This window comes from Mustela lutreola, chromosome 16 (genome assembly GCF_030435805.1).
Source record: "Mustela lutreola isolate mMusLut2 chromosome 16, mMusLut2.pri, whole genome shotgun sequence".
NCBI lineage: Eukaryota > Metazoa > Chordata > Mammalia > Carnivora > Mustelidae > Mustela > Mustela lutreola.
This window is the reverse complement of record NC_081305.1, coordinates 18,269,763-18,287,482: the sequence shown is the minus strand read 5'-3', so window position 1 is coordinate 18,287,482 and position 17,720 is coordinate 18,269,763. Positions and strand designations below refer to the sequence as shown.

General features: G+C 55.2%; 2 protein-coding genes across 8 annotated transcripts in view; one reads left to right on the top strand and one right to left on the bottom strand.

The window, feature by feature from the left end:
• The first annotated feature begins 3,891 nt into the window (after positions 1-3,891).
• On the top strand, positions 3,892-17,338 carry PLEKHG4 (pleckstrin homology and RhoGEF domain containing G4). Of its 5 annotated transcripts, none has more exons than XM_059151710.1 (24): positions 3,892-3,953; positions 4,345-4,418; positions 4,597-4,979; positions 5,283-5,993; positions 6,149-6,244; positions 6,319-6,442; positions 6,529-6,622; positions 6,709-6,783; positions 6,862-6,978; positions 7,136-7,234; positions 7,326-7,474; positions 7,617-7,755; positions 7,848-7,964; positions 9,551-9,733; positions 9,992-10,512; positions 10,588-10,834; positions 11,503-11,592; positions 11,676-11,897; positions 11,991-12,161; positions 12,242-12,419; positions 12,834-12,950; positions 13,094-13,330; positions 13,416-13,531; positions 13,703-17,338. In XM_059151710.1, exons 4-24 carry the CDS (start codon positions 5,483-5,485, stop codon positions 13,706-13,708), a joined length of 3,609 nt encoding a protein of 1,202 aa, XP_059007693.1. In that variant the 5' UTR covers positions 3,892-3,953; positions 4,345-4,418; positions 4,597-4,979; positions 5,283-5,482; the 3' UTR covers positions 13,709-17,338. The 5 variants fall into 5 exon arrangements, with proteins under 5 accessions (XP_059007693.1, XP_059007694.1, XP_059007696.1 ...); XM_059151711.1 differs by having other exon boundaries at positions 4,345-4,695; positions 4,869-4,979; XM_059151713.1 differs by lacking the exon at positions 11,503-11,592 and having other exon boundaries at positions 4,345-4,979.
• The window catches only part of KCTD19 (potassium channel tetramerization domain containing 19), a 29,994-nt gene continuing 26,619 nt past the window's right edge, over positions 14,346-17,720 (bottom strand). For all 3 annotated transcript variants that reach the window (XM_059151716.1, XM_059151715.1, XM_059151717.1), the window contains exons 13-16: positions 16,293-16,484; positions 15,961-16,115; positions 15,530-15,631; positions 14,346-14,580 (exon numbers count right to left, since the gene is read on the bottom strand). In XM_059151716.1, the coding sequence (XP_059007699.1) occupies positions 14,467-14,580; positions 15,530-15,631; positions 15,961-16,115; positions 16,293-16,484 (563 nt within the window). In that variant the 3' untranslated portion in view covers positions 14,346-14,466. The remainder of the gene's footprint in view (positions 14,581-15,529; positions 15,632-15,960; positions 16,116-16,292; positions 16,485-17,720) is intronic.

The window sequence follows — 17,720 nt, the reverse complement described above, 5'->3', positions numbered from 1 at the left end:
GGAAGGACTGCTGGGCCCTCTGGACCTCTTTCCCTCCTCCCTTATATCTTCCAATATGGTCGCCTGAGCACGGGACCTGCAGTGGCAGTTCAGAGATCGCTGTTTGGGCATACAGTCACAGAACTGGGAGCCCACTCTAAAAATGGGGGAGGCCAGTGGGAAAAGAGACTCCAGGAGATAGGTCCCAAGGTACCTAGAGATGCAGCCAGCACATCCCGGCACCAGATAAGCCTTCCTTGAAAATCTGGAGGCAGGTATAGGACAAATAAACAGAAGTCCTCTGCACATGGCAGGTGGGAGGCAATCTCAAGGGAGCTGGTTACCATGGGAGTTTACACTCTAAATTGGGTAGTGTGGGGTCCAGAAACATCTAGGGACCAAAACCCTTAGGTAACAACAGCCCCGGATTCAATTCCCACTGTGTCTGAAGCACATCCATCTTTATTAAGATACAACACATATACGACAAAACTCACCGGTTTAAAATGTATGTAGTTCAGAGGTTTTTTTTAATATATTCACAAAGTTGTACAACCCTCATCACAATCTAAGTTTAGAACATTTTCATTATCCCCAGGAAACCTTGTGCCTATCGGCAGTCATTCGTCATCCCCTGCCTGCCCGGCTCTAGGGAATCACTAATCTACTTTCTGTCTCTATAGATCTGAAGGACTCTCGACACTGCGAAGGTTACACAGGTAGTCAACAAGCACTTCCCTTCTCTGGGCTACAAATGGGAAAACGGGAAGAACTGGGCTTTGCCCTCACATTGTTTAGAGTTGGCAGTGATAGGACCTTAGAATTAACAGTCCAGCTGTCACTTACCAGATACGGCAGCTCAGGCAAGTTACATACTCTCTGTGAGTCTCAATGTCTTCATCTCCAAGACGGAAAAGCAAGTATACTTATTTTAGAAGTTTGCTGTCAGGACGAAGTGAAAAAATGATAAGAATCTAGTAAACAGCATGTTCGCCATTACAGGTTTTAGACGCAAGGCGAGGATCGTGGAAAGTGCTGTGGGGTTCTGAGGAGATCTGGGAAAGCTTTGTGAGGAGGTAGTGGATGTGAAAGTGTGTGTATTTGTAAGGGTTCAGACAATACAGGCAAAGTTGGGTGGGTGGGTGCCTTCCAGGTAGAAAGAACCGCATAAACAAAGGATGCCCAGAGCACATGTGGCAAGATGCTAGGAGCAGTGGCTGATGTGCTGTGAAGAGACCAGCCGGGGACACAAAGGCTGGGGTTGTGGGGGTTGGTGTGGGAAACACTGCTGAGTTGTGGAGGGGGCAGAGAGCTGGCCGGGGAGAACTGTGATCTGGGGAGTGGTGTGGGCAGTGATATGCTTCAGGGAGCTCAAATGCAGTTGGTGCCAGATGGAATGAAAGAAACCCCCGGTGGAGGATGGACTGGTAGAAAAGAAGGCTGGAGACGGGAGGCTTGTTCTGCTCAAGCAGCCTAAGGACATGAAGAGGCTGGAGAGGGCAGGCAACCATTCTTAGATTTTAGGGTCGCAATCCCCAAGAGGTGTCAAACATGCAGGTTCCTGGGGCACCTGGATGGGTGGCTCGGTGAGTTAAGCATCTGACTCTTGGTTTCGGCTCAGGTCGTGATCTTGGGGTTCTAAGATCGAACCCCATATCGGGGCTTTGCAGTCAGTGGGACGCCTGCCTGAGATTCTCTCTTGGCCTCTGCCCCTCCCCCTCCTTACTCCTTTTCTCTCTAAAAATAAACCTTTAAAAAAAAGCCATGTAGATTCCTGGGCCTGCCCCAAGGTTCTGACTCAGCAAAGTAATGGGGATGCAGAGATCTGTAATCTTAAGCAGCTCCTCAAAAGGGAGATCACAGAAACGACATCCTTCGAGAATTTATAGATTAGAAAGGTGGTAGAAATCAAAACCACATAATCAGGCAACTAAACGTGTAGGAGGAGGGGGTACAGAGGGACTCCTGGGCTTGGTGCTGGGTAACTAAGGATGGTAGACTAGCTGGGAAGACAGGGTTAGCCAGAGATGGAGGGGGAGAAAGCAGGTGAGTACAGCTGGGGGAGAGGCAGGCATGTGTGTAATAGGAGAGTGAGCAAGTCCTGGGTTGGGCAAGATGGTAGACAGGGCCTTTGGGGTGACCTAAGTTGCATCCAGGCTTTGAAGGAGGAAGGAGTTTGACTAGGGGAGATGAGCTTTCCAGGTAGAGGACAGTTTGCAACAAAATTTGTGATCAGATGAGTTTTCCAGGCCAGTATGGAGTTTGGAGTTTATTTAGGCCAAAAGTGAGAGCAATCTGGAAGGTCTGGGGTATTATCACACTTGCTGTCTGAGGCAGTACTGAAGAGCGTGTGCAAAGTTTGGGGTAGAGTAAGGGCAATGACTTTGGGTCTCTTATCACTAGGCCCACAGCCCCCATCGTATTTTTGATTGATTCGTGTTGGCAAGGAATGGGAGGCTGAGGGAAGGCTAGGGACGGGGCAGGGGAGGGAGAGATTTTATGATCTGATCCCCATTTTATGATCTCAGTGGAAAAGGCTGCTATGAGTGGATTTTGCTGCCAGCAGAGCCACAGAGAAGGGCCCCATGAGTCACTGTTCAGTCCTGCAAGCTCAGCCCTGCAGAGCCTGCTGTGGTCAGCGGCCTGGGTTGGTTCCAGGCTCAGTTCCCAGTATTCCCCCACCAGACCTCTGTGTGTCCCCATTTCTATCTGTATCTTTGCCATCCTAGGGCTGTGCAGTTCTCTGCCTTTTCTGTCTTCCCTCTGTGACTGTGACTCTAGTTCACAGCTGGCTTAAGGATAGGAAGCCTCAGGAGGGCAGGTGTAATGTGACCACTCTCAGGGACCCCTAAACATTTATTCTATGCCAGGCCCTATGTTAAGTGCTGGAAGTACAGAAGTAGACAGTACCCTCTGTTTCCATGAAGCTACAATGCACATTCTATGTGGAGTGAATAAACCAAGGCCTGACCCTGATCCTGAATCTGTCTGCCCACCCGTGCCTGGCTGTGCTGGGGCCAGCTATGGCCTGTGGCTTGAGGCCTCTTACTTGCCTCTGGTATTGGGGGGGAGGTATGTGTGCCTGCCATAGGTCCCCCCAGATCTTAGCACTCCTAGGAGGCCTGGCTGGTGGCTGGGGGTGGGCAGACAGTGGGCAGCAGAAGGAGAGGGAGGGAGCAGGAGGCAATGACTCAATGGGGCGGCCCTGGGACAACTGGGGAGGGATCCAAGGTTGGTCCTGATGCTCACAAAAGCTAGAGGAGAGTGGGACCAGGTCCTGGCTGGGCGTTGGGGATGGAGCAGGACAATTCCAAGGCTCCTCTGACAGATCAGCTCGAGAAGAAGGCTCCTAGGTAGCTGGCCTGAGAGTCTGGACTTGGGGTGCTGATGTGGCAGCTGGGATCGGGGGGAGCCGGTTGCTGTTGTTACCACTGTGCCTGCTCCGAGGCTCAGGTCTGCTCCTCTGGGAACCTCCAGGCTTCTGAGAAGGTGCCTGCTTTAGAGCCAAGGAAGCCATAATACCCACTGCCCCCTCCCCTCCCAGGAACCAAGGGCCTGAGCATGTTGTGGGGCATCGTGCCTTCCTCTGGCTACATAGCCTATCTTCTTACAGTCTTCCCACAAATTTGGGGGAGTGTCAAGCCAGGCACACATGCCCTAAAGGCACCTCACACCTCAGAGCTGGGAGGGATCTCACAGGTCAACTCTCCAGGTAACTTTCACCAGTTCAGGATCCCCTGACTGATGGTGAAATGATGGGGGGGGGGGGCACGAACACAGCCCAAATGCTGGCAGCGACAGAACATCTAACACATGGGACACATGGGGTCTTCCCTACTCCTATTGACAACCCCAGGAAAATAAAAGGAATGACTTACTTTCTTTTCTTTCCTTTTTTTTTTTTTTTTTAAACAGGTGAGTAAGGTGAGGCTTAAAGGGAACTGAGTACTGAGTCGCTGGAGCTCACGCAGCAGGTAAGTGAAGGAGCAGGCCCTGGGTTAGTGTCTCTGGTTCCAGGACCCTGACCTCAGTCCCAGCCTCCTTGGCGGGACTTTGTGGGGAAGGGTGGTAGGTGAAAATACCCAGGAACGCACCAGAGTGGAGGGTCTGGGCCTGGTAGATTCTGGTAGGCCTGAGTCTGCTCCTACCCCCAGAGGCCTCCATACTCCCTCCCTCCCTCCAGCCCAGACAGCAGTCCCCAGCCCAGCACGGAATTCAACAATCTGCCTCTTAGTGGCCCTGCCTGGAAGGAAGATTGAGCGCTGCAAGGGAGGGGTGCCTTCCTCCTACCCTCCACGAAGATACCCCTATCGGTTTCCAGCAGCCCAAGCAGCTGGTTTGGGCTTAGAGAATTTCTCTTTCTAGGGGCCTCCTGAGACCGTGGGCTCACACTTTTCTTCTCCCGTAGGAGTGAATGCTCCCAGTTTTGAGGAGAGAGGGTGAGGGAGTTCCCCCCACCCTCCCATACTGCGTGCATTCAAGAGCAGAAACCTCACCAACCCCGTCTCCGCCCCCGAGTGCCCCACTTCCCTCCCCACGCAAGTCCCTTCCCTCGACCCCCACGCCGCCCACCGGATCACTCACCTCGGGCACTTAACACCGCCCCTTCCCCAGCAGGGGGCCGCTTCCGGCGTTCCCAGGCAGGCCCGGGGAGTGGGCACAGCAAAACGGCTGGTAGTCTCTGCCCCTTCCGGGCTACAGAAAAGCCAAGTCAAAGTAAGGGGGCCCTGAGGGTGGGAGTGGAGCGGAGCCGCCTGGCCCCGAGGGTTGGGGTGGGACGGCGGCTGGCGAGGGGCGCTGCAAGGGCCGGCCCCTCCGCGCTTTCCTGGGGGTCCCGGCGGCTGCCGTCGGGCCTGGGATGGGATGCAGCTCTGTCCTCCGGCCCCCAGGGGGCGGCGCGGCGCTGCGTCCTCTGCCACCCTGCGTTCCCTCCCCGCGGCCAGGAGGCGGCGCCCGTGGACGCCGGGCGGCGCGCTGTACCCGCCGTCGACGGCGGTGCGGTAAGTTCGAGGGCTCGGCAGGTTTGAGGGCTCGGCTACGCGATTCCGTGTCCCGGGGACGTGAGTGAGGCGGGCTGGTGAGGGGTGGGGCGTGGAGTCTCGTGGCGAGACAAGGCCCGGTGGGGCGGGTGTCGGCACTAGGCAGCACGGCGTTCACGCAATGGCGGCGGCCCATCCGCGTAGACCGGAGATCGGCAAAGCGTGGCGGGGAGTGTGCGTCCAAGCGTGCGGGCCCTCATGGCTGAGGCCCACGTGAGCGCGGTCGCGTGGGGACTGACCCCTGCTGTTCTCCCCTCTCTTCAGGTCTGAACTGCCGCTGCGTCTGTGCTCCCTCTGGGCACCAAGACCAGCCCCTCCTCTGGTCTAGTGCCTTCTGCGTGTCTCACCCACGGAACTGTACCCCGACCATCACCAACCCATTCCCTGGATGAGCAGAAGCCTTACACTGAGGGCCCAACCCCCTCTTACTTGGTCTGAGCAGGCCCACTCTTAAGGAGGGGGTGATGGAAGGGCCGCCGGAGATTGGGGATGAGTCCCCGGACTCCCAGGGTCACGCCACTGACTGGAGGTTTGCAGTGTGCAGCTTCCGGGATGCCTGGGATGAAGGGGAGCCTGTTTCCCCCATGCAGGTTAAGGACCCCAATCCTCTGAGACCAACAGCAGGGACAGCCGAGGGAGAAGGGCTACAGGGCAGCCCCCTGCCTGGGGAGCCTCAGTCACCCCCAGGACAGATGGCTGTAGATGGGTCAGGGGATGGCCAGGGTTCCACATTAGGAGGTTCCTCACTTCAGTTAGAGGGACCAAAGCCCTCTGGAGTGGAGAGCCTCCTGTGCCCAATGTCCTCCCACCTCAGCCTCGCACAGGGTGAGAATGATAGCCAAGGGGGAAGCTTGGCAAGGGACCAAGCTCCAAGCAGATTAATGCCAGCCTGCCTGGGTCCTGAGGGCTTAGACAGTGATCCTGTGGACCCTGGAGGCCCATTATCTCAGATGTCATCAGAGCTACTGGAGGCAGGTAAGGGAGGCAGGGCCAAGGAGATCTTGGAAGGGAGTGGGAGTTCCTGAAGGTGTGGAGGGCTCTCACCCTACTCCAGCTGGAGCCCAGGTCCGAGGGGGGGTGGTCTCTGGGTGGGTAGCCCAAGGCAGACCCAAGCCATTTTCCTTCCGAAGACCTCAGTGGATCTAGCCTCCCTAAGCCTGCTGATTATCTCCTGGCTCAAGACCTGGCCTGGGAGCTGCTGGCCAGTGGCATGGCTACTCTGCCAGGTAGTTGGGAAAGACTGGGGGCGGGGGCGGGGGGTGACTTGATTGGGTAGGTGTTCACCGCCTTCTCCCCACAGGGACTCGGGATGTAGAAGGCCGGGCAGTGCTGCTTCTCTGTGCCCATAGCCCTGCCTGGCTTCACCCCAAGTGCAGTAACCATGAACTCATCCGTCTCCTGCTCTACCTGCGCAGCATCCCCAGGTTGGGGGAGGAAGTTTGAGGGTTGGAGCTGAGCTGGAGATGGCAAGTTTGGGGAATTAGATACTGAACTGAAGCCTCTCCTTTAGGCCCGAAGTACAGGCCATGGGTCTGACCGTGCTGGTGGACGCCCAAGTTTGTTCCCCAAGCTCTTCTCTCTTCTGGGGGCTCAGCCAACTGCAGGTGAGTACAGGAGTGTAGCTTCCACTGCCTTCGGTCATTCCTTTTGTGTAGGGTTGGGAACATGGTTGAACTCAAATGCCTTGCAGGAGGTAGCCCCAGGGTCAGTGTACCAGGTGCTGCTACTGGGAAAGATGCCAGAGGATGTGCCTTCCAGGCTGCAGGTACTGAGCCATTTTGGCCAGGGGTAGAGATGGGCTGTTTCTCCACTAGGCCTCTGTCACCACTTTCTTTTCTGGCAGCTGCAGCAGCTGCCTTCTCATCAGAGCCTCCTGAACCACGTCTCTACCTCCGGGTTGCCAGCTTCAATGGGAGGAGGCCTGCCTTATTGCCACCAGGCCTGGCTGGACTTCCGGATGGTCAGTGCAGTGCATGGGGCATAGGGTGGGTGGCAGGCAACCTGGCTAGCAGAGGGGCCTCTTTGGGGTTGGCTTCAGCGGTGCAAAGCTGGCCCAGGATCCAGGATGGGTGGGACCAGCACTGCACTACTCTGGTTATACCTGTCCCTGCTCACAGCGTCTGGAAGCCCTACTGCGGAGCTGCCAGGTGGTTTGTGCCCTGCTCCAGGGGGCCATCGAGAGCATGAAGGCTGTACCCCGGCCCTTGGAGCCTGGGGTGAGTGTTCCCTCGACACCTTTCCAGATGCTCCTTGTCTCCCTCATTTTCTCCCATGCCCATCTCCACTACCTGTTGCCTTAAATCACAGGAAGTTGGTCGGCTGTTACGGCAGGCACGGGTCCTGATGCAGCACGTGCTAGACTCACCACGGCTAGCGTGGCTACAAGGCCAGGGGAGTTTGGAGCTGGCATGGCTGAAACAAGAAGTCCCAGAGGTGACCCTGAGCCCAGACTACAGGTAGATGCAAACTCAGGTCCCAGATCTTGCCCCAGCTCACCACATCCTATGCTGGCTCAGAACCAGCCAGGATTGTGGTCCCAGGACAGGGTGGAGTGGGGCAGGGTAACTAAGAGCCCTAAGACCATGTACCCTGTACCAGGCCAGCAGTGGATGAGGTTGACGAACTCTATGGCCGCGTAGATGGACTGCTGCACCAACTGACCCTCGAGAGTAACCGGCGGATACAGGCACTAGAGTTGGTCCAGACGCTGGAGGCCCAACAGGGTGGACTACACCAGGTGGGAACTGTGCCCAGGTGGACCCGCCCTCTCATCTCAAGCATGACCTCCACCCCACAGCAGCATTCCTTTCCCCGCTTGTCGCCCTCCAGATTGAAGTGTGGCTGCAGCAGGTGGGCTGGCCAGCACTTGAGGAGCTAAGGGAGCCCTCCCTGGACATGCTGCTCCAGGCCCAAGGTCCTTTTCAGGACTTGGACCAGGTTGCCCAGGTGAGTTTGGTCACCTGTTTATTCCATAAGGATTGGGTCACTTTGCTGGGGACAGGGAGTGCGGGTGGGTGAAAGTACATCTCTTCTTTTCTCTCTTGGAATGTGAGTTGTAATTACAGATTCAAAGTGATGTATGTGTTTTTAAACAGGCCGAAGCTCTGGAGAGAAGTAATACAGGTGGTTCTACCTGAGTATATTAATAAAGACCTCACCCAGAAGGGGCATTGGGCTAGCTTTCTTGAGATAAGGACTTTTTAAAAAAGATTTTATTTATTTGACAGAGAGAGAGCACAAGTCGGCAGAGAGGCAGGCGGCGGGGGGTGGGGAAGCAGGCTCCCCACCAAGCAGCCCGACACGGGGCTTGATCCCAGGACCCTGAGACCATGACCTGAGCCAAAGGCAGAGGCTCAACCCTCTGAGCCACCCAGGCCCCTTGAGATAAGGACTTTGGAACTGAAAGCTGAAAAATAGATCTGGGTTAATCAGGAGGGAGAGGGGTTGGGGTTAAGAGACATTCCAGGCTGAGGGAGCAAACAGCATGCGGAAAGATTCTGTGGCAGGAGGGAGCATGGGTTGCCTGACAAGCCATAAGCAGGACAGTGAGGTTGAAATGCAGTGCAGAAAAGGGAGGGAGAATGGAGTGAGATGAGGTAAAATGAGGCTGGAAAAGTAGTGGCCAAGTTTCTGGGCTCTGTCACAGTGTAAAATCTAAGTGGGAAGGTCACATAACGAGATCCACGTTCTCAGATTATCATCTTAGTTTCTGGGTAGACAGTGATGTGAATGATGTCTGTGTAGAGTCCACAGATGCAGTCGCAGTGGCCCACAGGGAATGATGCTTTCCCTGGCCAGATGGTGGCAGAGGAGATTGATTTGGGAAATTGCTGGGATTTGATGGTGGATACATAGTAAGAAGGAGAGGGGGGTTGCAGGGGTGAATGAGTGCCATTCCCTGAGAGAGGGGCCGGGAGACAAGGACCTTTTGGGGGAAGGGGATTCATCAGTGCAGTCTTGGGTGTGCTTTGGAGATGGCCATGAGGGAATGAGGCCCATGGGTATTGGCCTAGAACTCGGAGAACAGGGAGTAGAGGGTCACTTGGTGGATGTGGGTGTATGGATGACCTTTGAAGTCGGTCACACAAGATTGCCTGAGGCGAGAGAGAGTGGACTGTGTTCAGGAGCATCAGTGTTTAATGGCCCAGGTGAGGGATGGGGGGCAGGAGGAGGAACCACCAGCGAAGGATGAGGAGAGTCAGGTGAGTGGAGAGTTGTCGGGGAGCTAGCAGAGAGAGGACGAGAGGCTGCTGAGTGGTGGTCAGATGAGGCCTGAGAAGGGCTGGGGATGGAGGTGGCACTGAGGTTTTAGGTTGACAGGGTGAAGAAGCAATGGTACCAAGGATAACAACCTCTCTAGGAAGTTTGGCTGTGGAGAGGGGCACAGAGACAGAGGGGAGTTAGGGGGTGGGCACGGGAAGGTCTTCAGTCATAGGAGAGACTTGACAATGATATATACAGATGTCTGTGGAAAGGACTGCTTTGAGCTAGACCACCAGGCCCAGATCGCTGAGCCCAGTCTCTGTCTCCAGGAGCAGGTCAGGCGAGGGGAGAAGTTTCTACAGCCACTGGCTGGCTGGGAGGCTGCTGAGCTGGGCCCCGTTGGGGCCCGCTTTCTGGCCCTGCAAGCCCAGCTGACTGACTTCTCCAGGGCTTTGGCCCGGCAGCGGCAGCGGCTGGCAGATGCTGAGAAGCTCTCCCATTTTTTCAAGCAGGTAGGTGGGGTGTCCTGACCGTGGCTCCAGGGGGTCAGTGAGAATGGAGGGGCAGCTGTCTAACCCCAGCACAGCCTGGGCTCTTTCAGGACTTTCTGCCTGTTCTCTCTCCTTGTCTTCAGGTTGACCCCAAAATCCAACCACTGGGGGGATATGGCCCGAGTCATTATCCTCTGGGAATGGGGAGTGGATTGAAGGGAAGGCTCGGTGGTCTTGGTGGGTTCCACCTTCACTGCCTCTCCTGGCTTGGTGTTACAGGCCTCGACCTGGGCTGAGGCAGGGCAGCAGGTGTTGGCAGAGCTGGAGCAGGAGCACCCTGGGGTCGTGCTGCAACGGCTGCAGTTGCATTGGACCAAGCACCCTGACTTGCCTCCTGCCCACTTCCGAAAAATGTGGGCTCTGGCCACAGGGTTGGGCTCTGAGAGCATCCGCCAGGAGTGCCGCTGTGCCTGGGCACGATGCCAGGACACCTGGCTTGCCCTGGACCAGAAGCTAGAGGCTGCACTGAAGCCACCACTGACCACGACCACGACCATGACGGGTAGCACAGCCAGCCTGTGTGTCAGACGCATCCCACCTGCATCTGCTACCCCTCCCTTGAGGAAGGCACATAGCCTTGATCAGAATTTGGGGCAGAGTCTCAGAGAGCCTGCCCACCACTGCCACCATGTGGCCACTGCGGCTACCTGCCACAGACCGGAGGCTGGAGGGGGTGCCCGGCCAGGGTCATCCCCTCCCATGCCTCTACCAAGCAGCTCTGACCCCAGGAGCCCCAGCAGGTGCAGCCAGTGGGCAGGGCAGGGAGGGCAGTGGCAGGAGAGAGGTCTTGAATCCTGATTCCACCTCTCTGGTAGGCTCCAGCTGGTGCTGGCGGAGATGGTGTCTACAGAGCGGGAATATGTCCGTGCTCTTGACTACACCATGGAGAACTACTTCCCAGAGCTGGAGCGCCCCGATGTGCCCCAGGGCCTCCGTGGCCAGCGCGCCCACCTCTTTGGCAACCTGGAGAAGCTGCGGGACTTCCACTTTCATTTCTTCCTACGTGAGCTGGAGGCCTGTACCCAGCACCCATCCCGAGTAGCCTATGCCTTCCTGCGCCACGTAAGCCTCCCACAGGCCACATGGCCCCTAGCTGATTCTGTCACACTCAACAAAGAGCTCCTGGGTACATGCTTAGTTTCAGGCTCTGTGATGGGTACAGCTGTGAGCAAGACCAGCAGGGTCCCTGCCCCTTTGGATGCTCGTATTTTAGTAGAAGAGACATAAAAGTAAAAAAGGGAATTCCAGATTATAGTTGGAGCTAGGAAGAAAATAACCAGGATAGATCGATGATAGTGAATTAGTGGTGGGGCAGGAGTGGGGCAGTTAGAGGCCTCTTTAAGGAACTGATGTTTAAGCTGGGGCCAGAGAGCAGGGCTAGAGTTGGAGTGCTCCATCCAGAGGAAAGATGAAGTTTAAAGGAAGAGACCAGTCAAAGCGGCCAAGTGTAGTGAGCAAGAGAAGGGGTAGTCTGAGGTGAGGGGTCCCGGAGTGGTGGTCCCAGAGCAGCGGGAAGAGCAAAGGCCCTGTGGGCAAGCACCACTCTGCACAGTGCCTGTTCTTGCCACATTACCTCTCATTCAAAGCCAGGCAGATTGGATCGGGGGAGGCTTCCCTGGGAGCTGTTTGTTGGCATTTTGGTCCTCTCAAGCTGAAGGCATCTGGCCCATAGGGGCCAGACTTTGGGAGCTGGCCCCCTTGCACCCAGGCTGAGCTGTGTGTCCTCACAGAGGGTGCAGTTTGGGATGTACGCGCTCTACAGCAAGAATAAACCTCGCTCCGATGCCCTGATGACCAGCTTTGGTCATACCTTCTTCAAGGTAGATGGGCCTGAGACTGTATGGGAGGAGGGGCTGGAGGAAGCACCCCAAAGCCACCTAATGGTCTTCTATGCACCTGTCAGGACAAGCAGCAAATGCTGGGGGACCACCTGGACCTGGCCTCCTACCTGCTGAAGCCCATTCAGCGCATGAGCAAGTATGCGCTGCTGCTACAGGAGCTGGCACGGGCCTGCGGGGGCGCCGTGCAGGAGTTGAGTGCCCTTCAGGCCGCCCAGAGCCTCGTGCGCTTCCAGCTGCGACACGGCAATGACCTGCTGGCCATGGATGCCATTCAGGGCTGCGATGTGAGTCATGCCAGACTGTGGTGGGCAGGTGCAGTGGGTGTGGAGGGGAGGGGGCGGCAGAGGCTGGGCACTCACTGGGCACCATCTTGGTAGGTTAACCTCAAGGAACAGGGGCAGCTGGTGCGGCAGGATGAGTTCCTGGTGCGCACTGGGCGCCGTAAGTCCTTGCGCCGCGTTTTTCTCTTTGAGGAGCTGCTGCTCTTCAGCAAGCCTCGCCGAGGACCCACAGGCACAGACACATTTGCCTATAAGCGTTCCTTCAAGGTAGGCCCACCCGACCCCTCCCATGCTCCTTGTCCCCACCTCCCCCAGTGCCTCATCAAGCTTCTTTCCTGACCTCGCAGATGGCAGACCTGGGCCTCACGGAGTGCTGTGGGGAGAGCAACCTACGGTTTGAGATCTGGTTCCGCCGTCGCAAGGCCAGGGACACCTTTGTGCTGCAGGCTGCCAGCTTGGCCACCAAGCAGGCTTGGACGGCTGACATTTCTCGTCTGCTCTGGAGGCAGGCCATCCACAACAAGGGTGTGTCCCTGCCCCCTACTTTAATATAAGGTCCCCTCTCTGGACAGCTTACAGTGTCCCACAGGGGCCCAGGCAGGCCTAGGGGCCTGGAAATGCTTGGGAGCAGGGAGGTCCAGCAGCAGCAGCCAGTGTAGGGGAAAGAACTTCCAAGTCAGGCAGTCCTGCTATTACTGACTACAGGACTCAGTATTAATCTCTCTGAATATCAGAGGCCTTATATTTAAAAGGGCAGTTGTGATTGTTGGGGGGATTGTTGGGAGGAGAGCATGGCACCAAGAAAGGCTCTGTGCACAGGATAGCTAATCTGCAGGGTATGGATGTACAGGAAAGACTTACTCAAGGGAGTGGGTAGACAGAGGCCAAGGGCAAAGCTGATATCCAGAGAGCCCTCACCTATGCCCCTTCACCACCCAGAAGTACGCATGGCTGAGATGGTGTCCATGGGTGTGGGGAGCAAGGCCTTCCGGGACATCGCCCCCAGCAAGGAAGCTATTAGCGACCGCACCGTCAACTACGTCCTGAAGTGCCGAGGTAGCGGGAAGGCTGGCAGGGGTGTGGGAGGAAGGCCGCATGGGAGGCAACGCGGACCTTTGTCAGCCCTTGCCTGTGCTCCTTCAGGACCCTGGCCCAGGCAGGCTCTGTTCTGTCCCAACCTGACCTTCTCTCTTATGCAGAAGTTCGCTCTCGGGCCTCTATTGCTGTGGCCCCATTTGACTGTGACAGCCCCTATCTGGGGGCCTTGAGTTCCCTTCCTGGAGACCCTGCCTCTTGCTCTGTACTGGGGTCCCTCAATCTGCACCTGTACAGAGACCCGGCTCTTCTGGGACTCCGGTGGCCCCTGTATTCTGCCAGCTTCCCAGAGGAAGCAGCACTGGAGGCCGAAGTGGAGCTGGGCAGTCAGCTGTCTTTGAGTAGGTCTGGGCTTAGCCAGAAGCGGGATGGTATTGTTTAGGGTCTGGCCCTCCCTTGCTGATGGCTAACCTTCCTCCTCCCTAGCTCCTGAAGACTCAGAGGTCTCATCCCAGTGCCCATCAGCCAGTGGATCCAGTGGGTCTGACAGCAGCTGTGTGTCAGGGCAGGCCCTGGGCAGGGGTCTTGAGGACTTGTCCTGTGTGAGTACCATTTTGTCCTGTATCTACCAGCCCCAGCCCAGGCCTATGGCTGCCTTTCCTTTAGGTGGGATGCAGGGTGGGTGGGCGAGTGGGCCAGGGCCATACCCCAGACATCCCCGCTGGACCCTGAGTTGAGGAAACAGGCAGTCATGCCTAGCTTGTCAACCACAGGTCTGAGCCCGGGCTGGAAGGCAAGCAGTGGATCCAGGAGCTTTTGCCCAAGAAACATCACCTCTCTCAGGATCTGCTGTGACCAGAGTGTGGTTGCCACCTGTGCCACCTCCAGCCCACATGCACTGCCCTATTGACTACTCTTTCTGATGTCTGTGCCCACTGGCAGACTGGTAGGGACCTCTCCTAGGGAGCCTGGCCACAAGCCTGAGTGACTACCCTATTCCTGAGCTTCTGGCTCCATGTCCCCTTCTTCTGTTCCTTCTGCAGTTCCCACCCCAGTTATGAGTTAGGATTAGGCTAGAGCAGAGTGTGGGTGTTTCCCTGCTCTAGGCTGGTGGGGCACCAAGTGGCTCTGGGCAGCGACTGGACTGCCCCCACCCTCAGGAGGAACATAGGTGGGTTCCCAGCAGTTGCTTCCCAACTCCTAGTCTCAAAGCCAACCTTCTCAAACTTAGGGGCAAGCCCACAGCTGCTGTGCCCTTAACTCTTGACTGCCCTGGCTGCTCACGCCCAGCTCTTCTTTCCTGTGTCAGTTTGGTTATAATGACTCCACATCTTTTGAATAGCTTTCAGTTAAGAGTGTTATCTAAAATTATTTCACTGGTTCTTAGGTCTTTGATGTCTCAGAGAGTCCAGGCCCTTGACTTGTAAATTACTCTTTATTTATAATAAAAATACTGATACACCCTCAGATGGGAACACACATTCTTAAAATGAGCCTTGGCAGGTGGGGGTGTGTGAGGGCATCATTTCTGGTCACCCTAGCCCTCTTGTAAGTACTTGCCCAGGATAGAATAAGAGACAGACCTAGACAGGCCCCTCTGGATGAGCAGGTCCACGCAGCGACCATATTTCCTGGCGAAAGGCAGTGTGAGCTAGAAGGAAAGGCTCGTTTTATCCCCTACTTCTTGGTTGGTTGTCTACCCTAGCTCTGTGGGTGTGTGTGGGAAGGGTCCTCCCATCTGGGAGTGGGATAGGAATAGGGCAAGGCCTGTTAGTGGGGACCTTTGATGCTCTTGGGCTCAGTTCTGCCCAAAGGCCTCTCACAAGGCTCTGGCTGGGAGTGGCTACCAGAATGACCAGAGGGTCAAAAATGTATGTTTCGGGCCACTGGTTTTCCTTTTTCTAGCTGTAGATGCTGACTTCATTCTAATCAATAGACCAGCCAGAGGCCTAATAGTAACTGGGAACCAGTGTGTTTAGGGTGAAAAGTATTATAATAATGTACTTAACTGCAGAAATAACAAATTAAGGAGAAATAAGTTGAATCTTTTTCACCTACAATGTTAAAAACTTAAAACTCTAAAATTATTTTAAGGAATTAAAAAAACAAAAACAAAAAAAACCTAGGTCAAACCTGGGTCATTCCTTTCACCTTATTGAACATTTTTTTTGGTAAAGAATGCTTTTAAAAGCAGCTTATACATGAAAGGAATGTACGAAAGTGAGGATATAGTGAAGTAGGTGAAATTGGTATCACCCATCAAAAAGGTCTGACTCCTAATAGTTTCTCTGGCTTCAGCACCCCCAAAACTTGGGCTCATATGGTGTGCTTCCCAAGCATGGGCAGGCTGTTAGTAATGAAGGCCAAATTGGTACTATTGGAGGAAATCTACAAAAACCAGTGGCCCGCATACTGCTTTTTGATCACTCTGGGCTGGTTAATTTCAGCCACTGTTTCTCCCTCCTTGGGACCAGGGACCAGAGGTTAGCTGCCTGTCATGCCTTCTGGGCACTGTTGGCTTGGCCCTCATGCAGCAAGACAGTGTCCATTTGAGGTGTCCACAGGGTCAGCATTCCCAGTGGGGTACAGGTGGCCCTCACCTCCACCCAGCTGTACAGGCGTTCCTGGGTGTGCCGGTCATCCTTGAAGCCGGTGATGGCCAGCAAATCCACCACAAACTGCTTGGGGCTGATGTGCAGGGTCTGTCAGAAGAGCCCCTGGTCAGGCAGGGCTGAAAGCAGCTGCCTGACACACATTTGCTCCCTGCCTTTCAGAGTGGGATGCAGAACAGGGCTTCCCTTGGTCTGTAGGAGCTACAGGGATCAGGGGCCACTGTCATGCCAAACTGCTCTTGGTCAAGGCTTGGTTCAGATGACACTGCCCTGTCTTCCTGTTCGTGTGCTTCTTGCCTCCCTTGTGCCCCTGACCTATTCCCCTTGACTTGCTTCCCTTTGCCAGGCACCACTTACTTTGGGGAAAGGGGGACCAGACAGGTGGAGAAGAAATAAGGCCTGGGGCCTGGCAAACATACCCACAGCCGGTTGGTCAGGGAGACCACCTTGGCTGTCATGGCTTTGGGGTCCTTTTGCCTGATGGAATCCAGGATGATGTCAGTCAGGAAGCGGTGACATTTTTGTGCATAAAACATCTCTTCCCAGGACAGAGAGAAACTCAGGAAAGTCACTTCTGTGGAGGAGAGAGTGGATATGGCCACACTTGCCTGCGGCTAAGGCCTTAGAGCCCGCCTGGAGGAAGGGGAGAAGCGTAGGGCTCCTGAGGGAGACTTTTCCTGAAGTACCCTGGGTAGGGGCTCAGGCATCTCCACAAGGAAGCACAGGGCCAGGTATGGCTTTGGTCTCTTACCTCTGGGCTGAGGGCTGGCTGTAGTTGGTGTATGCCTGAGGTTGTCCATCTGTGTGGTGTAGATGATGCTGTCCTCAAAGAACATGCAGGAGCCATCGCTGCCCACCACGGGGGGATGGGTCACTTTGAGGATGACCCCTGCATTATCCACCTCACTGGCCTCAAGCAGAGGCTGCTCAGGGCCAGGGCTTTCTGTGAAAACAACATGGGATGGGGGTCCTCCATAAGCCACTTTGGAGACCAAGCAGGGAAGGGTTCTCTGGTGACAGACCAGCATAGTCAGTCACCCCAGCCTTCTAGCAGCTTCTGCTTCCAGCTTCTCAGAAGTAGCACCCTCTGCTGGTAGGGGTCTGTCCTGGCCTTCCTCTCTCCATTGTTGTAGAAGCATTACAAGCCCAACCCTACATTTCAGAACTCCAAGGAACTCTCCGATTTCCTCCTGAACCAAGGCTAGTATTAACTAGAGTTGATAATACCCTACCTGGGGGACTGGAAATTGTTGGAAAACTGTAAAATGAGAGGTGCTTTTTGGGTGAGCTTCTGATACATGTCCACTCTGAAGAATATGTGATAGACCAACTCAGGCCTCACAGGCAGGGCCCAAGGAGGTGCCTCCAAGGAGGGCCCTAAGCCTTTAAAAGGGAAGACAACAGAGTACTGTAGAAAGACTTTGAGGAAGCAGAGGAAACAGCCCAACATGGCAGTTCTCAGCATACTCCCCTAGGTTGTCTCCACACTGCTCCACCACATATAACATATGTGCCTCTCTTCAGCTCCTCCTGTCCATTCCGCCTCCATCATCACCCACCCTCCTGCAGTCACACAAGCCTCTCTCTTGCTGGATCCTTCCCTACTTCCTCCTCCAACTGCCTAAACTGTTTGATCTAGAATGACCTTACGCTTCTAACACTCCTGCTTCTGCTGCTACATTTCCTCTACTCCCGGAGCAAACTCTGAATGCACACGTGACTACTTGCTCCCTTGTTTAAAATTCTTCAGTGGCTGCCCACACCCCATAGAATCAGAATAAAGTACCAGTTCCTGAACTTGCCCTACAAGACCTGTGCTGATTAATTATGTCTTCAGCCCTATTTCTGGTCACTTCCCTACATGGAACCTGGCCTCCAGAGCTAGACCAAAGACCTGTGTTTCCACAAGCACCCAAGACCTCCTTCCTTGCCCTGCTCACTCCCCAACCCCCAGCCTTCTTTGTGCTCCTGTTATTTCACAGACACCCTCTTTCCATATGCTTCATGCAGGCTCTTAGCCCCACAAGGCATGCCAGTGTGCTGGTCATCTCTGCTGCTTGGCAGAGCTGCTGTCAGTGAATAGAGTCTTCTAGTCCCCCTTTGTCACTAATTCACTCTGTGATCTTGGCCAAGGTTTGCCCTCTCTGTTGTTAAATGAGACTTAGGTCAGTGATGGGAC